This window comes from Labrus bergylta, chromosome 5, assembly GCF_963930695.1.
Source record: "Labrus bergylta chromosome 5, fLabBer1.1, whole genome shotgun sequence".
In the NCBI taxonomy this organism is placed as follows: Eukaryota; Metazoa; Chordata; class Actinopteri; order Labriformes; family Labridae; genus Labrus; species Labrus bergylta.
Window position 1 is genome coordinate 14,942,943 of NC_089199.1, and position 8,685 is coordinate 14,951,627.

At 39.1% G+C, this 8,685-nt stretch overlaps 1 protein-coding gene across 1 annotated transcript; it reads right to left on the reverse strand.

Moving 5' to 3' along the window:
• Positions 1 to 4,311: 4,311 nt before the first annotated feature.
• On the reverse strand, positions 4,312 to 7,037 carry apof (apolipoprotein F). Its single transcript, XM_020646840.3, has 2 exons — positions 6,879 to 7,037; positions 4,312 to 6,246 (listed from the first exon to the last, which is right to left on the reverse strand). The coding sequence occupies exon 2, from the start codon at positions 6,211 to 6,213 to the stop codon at positions 4,885 to 4,887; it is 1,329 nt and encodes a 442-aa protein (XP_020502496.1). The 5' UTR covers positions 6,214 to 6,246; positions 6,879 to 7,037; the 3' UTR covers positions 4,312 to 4,884.
• Between the last annotated feature and the right edge of the window lie 1,648 nt (positions 7,038 to 8,685).

An 8,685-nucleotide genomic window follows, 5' to 3' on the forward strand; every position in this document is an offset into this window, starting at 1 on the left:
AATCTTACCCTGTTTCATTGGATATCTACTTAACCCTCCCAATATGTACATCTCATGCCAAACATGGGCACCATTTTGACTCTCAAATCCACCTTTTCCTGTGGCAGCTAAGAGCCGGAATGTCCGACCCAGGCAACGCAGTTTCATCATGACCTCAGAGCCCACAGCTCATTGGTCAAAGAGGAGACGGAGCAGCACGCGCTGTTAGTCCGCCTGCACGTCAATCTTCCACGGGGGCGTGGTCAATAGCAAAATAGAAACTTATGGCAATGTCTGAACATTTCCCGTGAAATGACATTATGAAAGTGGTGAAGCGACTGCCGTGTGACGCATTTATTAAATATTTCCATTCAACGAAACAGACTGTCCTACCGTGTTGTTACGTGTATTGTATGTTGACGTAGGCCTAAATGTTGGGTTGATATGAATCATAATAAATGATGTCTAATTGAAGAGAAGCTATTACATAATGTTAAAATTCAGTTAAAGAGCAGACATAAACAGTGTACTACATATTATGTTCCAGTAGGCTACTTGTATCTAAATTTCATATTTAGATACGCTAAATGTGAATTATATTTAAATATCAACATTTTTACTATTTTACATATTGCCATTTAGTGCCTTCATTTACACTTTATTTAACTTGGTTGACTGCTCAAGTTCAGTTCTTTAGGCAAACATTTTGAGACATAATTGTGTTTTACTCTGTACTTGAATTTACAACATTATATTGGCAGTTAAGTTACTTTCCAGAATTAAATTATTGAAGCAACATAAAATAACCCTTATTTTATGTTTTATTGAGTTTAAGTGTTTATTATTGAATATCTTATATTTTGTAATTAGGCCTATTACGCTTCTCAGCAGTATATAATTATTAACCTATTTTAAATGAGCCCCTTGTTTGCCTGCTGAAACAACATGTTAATGACACTAGTTATGCAAAAATGGGTAGGACTACTTCTATTTGTATGTGTAGCCTACATTGTGTATGCTTCAGCTTATCTTCTCATTTTACTTCCTTACAGCTGTGTAGTTCGCACTCTTACCAGAAGAGGTCAGACTGTACACACCATTACAGAGATTAATCTGGCTTTGGTTTATTGAAAATACATTTTCAAGTTGTTCAAAACTGAAACTGGTCATCAAAGCTGTATATACGGCTAGAACACTAGTTAGCCTATAAGATAATACGTTCTTTCTTTCTGTTTTCTTACATAGGTCTATATAAATAAAGATTCCGTGATTTGGGAGGATTTACAGAAATTGACTTCAGAAACAGCAGTACGGCCTAATAGGCTAAGTGAAAAGATTAAAACTACTGCTGGAGTTACTTGCCAACTCGAAAGGTGGAATTTCAATGAACTAGTGTCACAGAAGTGTGATGTAGTCTTTTTAATAAATCTTGTGTTTCTTAAACTTACTTCTGTCATAACCACTCTGGTGACGATACAGTATTTTACAAGTTGAAATGAGTCTGTAGGCCTACTGCACATATGCATATGTACCCACCGTGGTGCTCCACCTTGACTATATTACTGACTTCGACAGAGTCCTTGAAAGAGACTGGTTGTGTCCGAAATCACGCACACATCCCTTACTCCCTATATATGGAGTTATATGTAGTGGACTATATCACACAACCAGTCTCTGTCAAGGGCTCGGCTCTGAACCTCATCTCTCAACCATAGACTGTAAATATAATCTTATAGCCTAGATGCTCTGAACTGAACACTTCTTCCTTTTGGGGCGTCAGTGGCACCTGGCATCCAAGAAGTTGCATTATACTGCCATCTGCTGGATTTAATTTATCTCTCACCACTCTATCACCCAATACTGGACTTTAGTGTGCTCTTTCTTTCCCGGCATGCCTTTAAAACTGTTATTGTTGGGTGACTGTCTGTATGTATGCCCTCTTAGGTTCTGTTAATAATTAGCTGACAGCTGTTTAATTTTAATTTGGGTCCCACATCGATTTTAAGGCAGCAACATCAGCTCTCAAATCTAAAAGACATCTCATCCTGCATTTTATTTACAACATAATTTACTTTTTTCCCCTTTTTTTCCCCCAAAATTATTTTTTTCTTATATAATCAAAAATATCATATAATTGAAAAAAAAATCAGACTTATCACGCTTCCCTGTGGTGTCCCATTCTCTACAACATACTTTTTAGATATTTCTGCTCCTATTTTAACTTGAATAGATCTCACGTTTTTAAAGTCCATTATCCAGTTGAACATCCTTCCTTTAACGCCCATGAGATGCAACCTAATCAACATTCCTTCTCTCCAAATCATATACGCTGCACTATCCTGAGTGTCTCTGCACTCAAATGCTTTAACATGATTGAACATATCTCATCTTTCCCTGTGGCACTTATCCCAGACTTAGCCTATGCTTTTGTTTAATGGTACACTTATCTCATCCTCAAGATGATTCTTCCTACTCAGTGCCTCCATATTTCCAACTTAGTTTTGTCCCTCTACCTTCTTGCCTCCTCACTCAAATTATTAGAACTGTGTAACAAAAGTTTCAGTATTTGAAAGGGTAGGTTTCCGTTTTTCATTGCCTCTTTACACATCTCATCCCACTGAAACCGCTTTTCTCCTTTGTTTTGCCTGCTCTCTATACTGCTATGTATTCCTCTTAAGTCCGTAACCATCCTTCATGGCAGGCCTTTTTTTGACAACAATACACAATTAAAATCACAATAGTCAATCACAGTAAATATTAAATAACATTCCCAAAATAAACACAAATGTATTGTCTTCTATACTCTAGCAAATTCTATAATTCAAAACCATATTAAATAAATGTATTACTTAATAATGGCCCTTACAAGCAGTCTAAAGGCTAAATTTGGCAGTCTAAACTTAGCTTTATTAAAAATGAGTTCTCTAGCTGGCAAGTCACCCTTAATTTATGATTTTGTTATAAAGAATAACCTTGATTTTATGTTTTACTGGTTAACTGAACACGATAATGCAGCAGTTCTTATTGAAATAGCTCCGCTAGATTAATGCACATTTATTTTGGATGATTTTGCTGGTCTCGTGTCTATTGTGGTAAATTATTCTGACTGTGTAGTCATAGTTATATAGTTACGCTTTTCAACTTATTTAATAACATTCATCAAAAGTCAGAGTTTTAGTTTTACTTGATCTCAGTGCTGCTGTTGACACAGCTGACCACAACATTGCACCAATGAAAAAGTGTATTGAAGGAATTAATGAGCAGATGACAGTGCAAACTTCGTTCACGTGCTAATTTTTAGCAGGCTAGATTATTGTAACAGTGTTTTTACAGGTCTGACTTAAATATCAGATAGCTGCAGCTCATCTAGACGGCTGCTGCCCGAGTCCTCACCAACCAGGACAAGAAGAACACATTACAACTGTCCTCAAATCTGTGCACTGGCTTGCTGTGAGTCAGGGTTGGATTTTAAAATCTTACTTCTATATAAAGCACTAAATGATCAGACCTGAGAGTTGGTTATGTGGCATTCAGGCCCATTGATGTTTTTAGTCACTGCTGCCTTTCCGCAAATTCAATCACTTCTTATCTTACGCTTCATCATTGTTATAAATTAAGTCATCTTAAGTGTTCTCTTTTTTGCCTTCAAATGCCCTCTTTTTGCTCCTGTACTTATAATATAAGTAAATATATAAATACACTTTTCTTAACTTAAGCTCAGCACACATAAAAAAAAACTGTTTCAGAGTCTTTCCTGGCATCAAGCATTATTACTTCCGTAGATTGAAAAAAAAAACTCTCAGCAAAAAGTTAAAAACAAAGGTAATTTTAAGACAAACAGAAAAGTAATCTATTGTAAGTAAATGGATCTTAACCTTGTGTAGCTCTTATTAAAACAAATCCTTTATGTAAAGGATCAGCATTGTGCTCTGGACAGCTGATTAAACAAACCCAGCCGGTTCCTCTAGTTCCATCAAAGCTAACACAATATGTTGAACAGTATTAAGGGAACAGTGGATTAATAAAGCTGACCAATTTGTTTGGTCAGAGAGCAGAGTTCACAGGACAAAGTGCAGAGAGATAATTTTACTGCGACCAGCTGTTTGTTCATGACTTTTGCCAAACATGTTGAAATGCAGAAATTTCCTTCCAAACCCTGGACATGTCATTCATGTAAACTTAGTGAAGTGTTGATTAAGCATGAAACTGTCATATGATACAATATGTGTTTGATCATATGTGTGCAGGGATACCATTAAGGGGAGAAAATCCCCACAATCCCTGGTGGTACCCATATATGTGTTTGTGCTAAAGTACCACACTAACAATTACTGTATGCACACAGATTTATTGTACAATATATTGACATTTGGGAAATGAGAATCAAAACACAAATAAAGTCCCTGCACTTGCACCAGAGGTGGGAATGTAACTTTTAGCTGAAATAATGTTTTAAGAAGAGAAAAATAATAAGGGTGATGACAAAGAGGGAACAGAAGAAAATACACTTGAGGGAGGATAGAATTATAATGTTACGGGATTGAGCGTTTAATTCCTGAGACCATTTTTATCAAAATATACTGCTTAACATGATAAATGTTTTAACTATTCACTGTAGAAAATGCAAAACGGTTCAAAGCAAAGGCTTCTTTAAGATCCTGCTAATTTCCATGTATTTTTAAAAAATGTTTACAATGCATAGGAGAAGAATCAACTTTTCACTCAAACAAAATGTAAATACACTTTGTTTCTCAGAAGGTAAACGCATTCGTTGAAGAAAAGCAGTTAGTATCATGACAAATTGTGTCAATTATGTCAATAAAAATTATGTGTTAATTCTTATCAGAAAAATGCATTAACCCATTACATTTATTGCTGAAGCTTCATAGGTTGGTTTCTTCTTTTTTACTGGACGGTGATGACACCTTCTTCCCAGCTGAACTGGTTCACCAGCACATCATCTTCCTTCTTCATAGAACTGAGCAGATACCTCACACCGGCTTTTACCCCAGTCTTCACCCCTGCACCAAGCGCATAGCCTGCCACCCCAGCTGCCCCCCCTGTCGCCACCATGATAGCGTCCGTACCAAGGTCGACAGCGCTGAGGATGGCTCTCTCCTTGGCTGTTTCAGAGCAGTTGACTGAGGCGTAATACACAGCTGTGCCGAGGTTATAGAGGGTGCTGACCCCAGGGATCCACTCCATCACATTGTACACACGCTCCTCGCTCCTGTTGATGCAGTTCGTCTGTGGGCTTCGCTTCATCCGTCGGCTTGAACCTGCTGGAGTGAAAACATCCTCCTCTGTGCTGCACTGACGGATCCAACTCTCAGACTCGGAGGATTCAGAGGGCAGGATGCGACTACCTTTCCGAAGCAAGACCTGGTATTTTTTGTGCTTGAGCAGTCCACTGCTAGTCACACCAGCACACAGGACTCCCAGTCCCTCACAGGTGCTCAAAGCCTCCTCTAGATCACCTGTGGCTCCTTCCACAGCTGTTCCCACCAGTGTTGTTCCATTCACCCTGCTCCAGCCCTCACAGTGCCCCTCCTGTTTAATGTTTCCTTCTCCCACCAAGGCCAACTGCTGGATGTTGAACATCACAGCCTCTATGTGGCGTCCTGCTTCATCCCTCTCTGATGGCAGTGATGATGATGCAGGTGCAGGTGTAGATTCAGACTTGCTCACCCTCCTCTCGATCAGATCCTCCACCTCCATCAGGAGCTCCCCAGTATCCTTCACTCCCAATAGCTCATACAGCTTGAGCACCAGGGTATGAGCCTCCTGTGTGCAGCCTGCCACCACCAGCACAGGCACTAAAGACAGACCCAGAAGCTCCTGGGGGAGCATAGAGGATGAGGTGTCATCCAGAGTGCTCGCAGACAGCAGCTCCATACAGCTGATGTTCCTCTGTATGTGCAGATGATCTTGGATCTGACCCTGAAGCTTCTCGCTTAGGACTGATATTATAAGTTTTGCAGAATGAACTCGCTCCCCTTTTTGCACAACCTCTGATACAGGACCAGGTTTTTCTGCAGATGTGAGGCCACGGTGGAGCTGGGATCCAAGGAGAGTGAGATGATCATGTTTGGCTGTCTCCTCTAAGTCTTCCTGAAAGTCAGTTTGTGGAAGAAGTTTGTTTCTTGGCGCCGGAAAAGGAGGGACCCTGCACAGAGCCTGGTCAACCAGCAGGAGCTGGATCATAAGCAGCCACTTCACTTTGGAGGACATCATATCGCTCTTGTTACAGCGGTATGTGCAAAATCACTACATGAGACAAAGAAACGAAAAAACCATCCATGTCAAAAGTGTACATTAACTGTTAATGCTTTAGGTGCTTTATGTTTTTTTTGTCTCGGTTTTAAAAGCTTTTCTGCACACACTAAACTAGTACATCACATACCATAATTAGTTATTCTAGTTTTTTTTTAGCATGATAAGTAATTATCTGTGTATAATGCACCATATATGTTTAATCCAATCTAGCTGCAATGAAGTGAAATCAATGCAAATTCTGAGTACAGAAGTAAACTGATAATTTTGGCTTCTATGATATCAATGATAGTATATTGCTGTTGCATAATTTACATATTAAGCAATTAAGCAATATGATAGTATAACAATACATTTTTTAAAAAGAGGACAAGATAGCAACAGGGAAATTAACAGAAGTATAACCAATGGTCAAACCAACAATAAACCTTGACTTTAGAAATTCTAAAAAATGTTCTTTGCGGTGCAGGGAAGAGACAACGCAAGACTCTCCAATTACAGCTTAACATTTATGCAGTTCTTGTTTTCTGCTCTGACTCTGACTATAAATAGAAATAGTACTGCGCACAACTACTTAATCTCATTGTGTATGTTGGTCCCTCAGAAGCTATGCAATCAGCACCTACCTTAATAACACTCTGGTGTGCTGTTCTGGTTGTAGCAGTAAGACCAAGATGGCTTCAGCATGTAGGATGCTTCTTTTTTTTGTCATTTTCCCCCCTGAAACATGCATAGCACTCTTCTCTCCCCTAGCCTCCAATGAGATTCTCCTTCTTTACACATGACATCCCACAGCCCTCCCTCTGTCTTATCTGTCTTTGAGCTTCCTCTTCTCTTTGGCCTCATTGCTCAACAGGGGAGATCAGTGCTTGAATGCTAATTCGCATGGGGAAAGTCCATGTGTTCTGGAGCAGTTTTGTTTGCCTGACCTACAATCCTCACCCCCTGCTTCCTCGCTCACTCAGTCGTTTTGTTTTTGACCCAAATACTTCCCTACAAGAAATCTCCCTACATGCAGTGAGCAAATACATCTCCTACAGGAAAGAAAAGACAAGCAAGGCAAACAGGGGGCTGTGTAAGGTAAAGACGGAACAAATAGTATTTAAAATATATTCAAGAATCCATACCATTAAGGATGTATTTTCACTTATGTCAAACCCTTTGATGACCATTTAATTTGACATGTTTTACCTCATACTTTACTTTATTCTTGTTTTGTTAGCATCATATGGATTTTTTTTTTAACACTTTGTTCAACATTAAAGGGGACATATTATGAAAAATCCACTTTTACAGTGTTTTTGAACATATATTTGGGTAACCTGAGTTTCTACCAAACAATTTGTGAAATAAACCCATCCAGTCCTTTGTTTGTAGTCTGCATAGTCTTACAACACCAAGAAAAAAATCTCAGTTTCAAATTGGCTCAACTTGTGATGTCACAAGTTGGATTCTAGTCAAAAAAAAAAAAAAATACCTTCTCTCCCCTGGTATCATCACCCATGGACTCCACCCCCCTGCCTAGAACAAAACTTGTATTTCAGAAATACAGGATAGCGGCAGCAACTGGATATATTGTGTTGTGGATTATATCTTTCACGGGATTTGAGTCAAGGACATGCCCACCTGGAAGCTTACTCAAATTTCCCTGCAACTGCAAACAAGATCCTACTCCTATAGAAATCCCCACAGCCTCCCCTCTTTAAAGCTTGCCTGCTTATGTTTTATTTCTCCTCAAGTTGCCGAAAATGTAATTAATTCTTAGAGTCTGTTCTGATCAATTTTTTTCCCACTGGAGGCCGTCTGCCACCTATTGTATTCACTTTATTATAGGTACAAGGTTTGTTGAAATGTATTTAGCAAACTACCACAATAACATGATCTTCTTAAGGAAAGTTATGAACATCAAGGATTGGACAGCAGCATCATCATTTAACAAAGAGGGAATACATTTGGATACAGGTTACATGTTGGCAAATAATGACACTTCACAGTCCCTGCAGTGGTCTACAAAATCAAAGGTAGAGCAAGAGAAAAATTATATTAAGATGTTTGGTGTAAAAATGTAAGGTGCTGTAACAAGCCTGGGCTTGTGGACTCCAATGGCTTCCTCAGGGGGTCATTCAAGAAAGGATGGAGTGTCTTGCCACCTGTGTTGTTAGTAACGTGTTACTGTAACACCATGGCCCATGACTATTTCGGGCAACTAGTGATGTATCAAGTTACTTTCCAGATTCAATTACTGACATTTAAAAGCACACATCACTTGTTACTCTATGTGAAATAGCAGACAACAACACAAGATTAAGGTTAATTGACATCGATTCGGCGGGCGAGGTTAAGCTAACCTCAGCAAGGTAGAATCCTGGGAGAAAGAGCGTCGCACACAATAAAACAAACACAGGCAGGTTATCATCCAGCCATGAGCTTTCT

Coding starts and splice junctions, on each gene's coding strand:
- apof (XM_020646840.3), bottom strand. CDS start 6,213: ATGATGTCCTCCAAAGTGAAGTGGCTGCTTATGATCCAGCTCCTGCTG.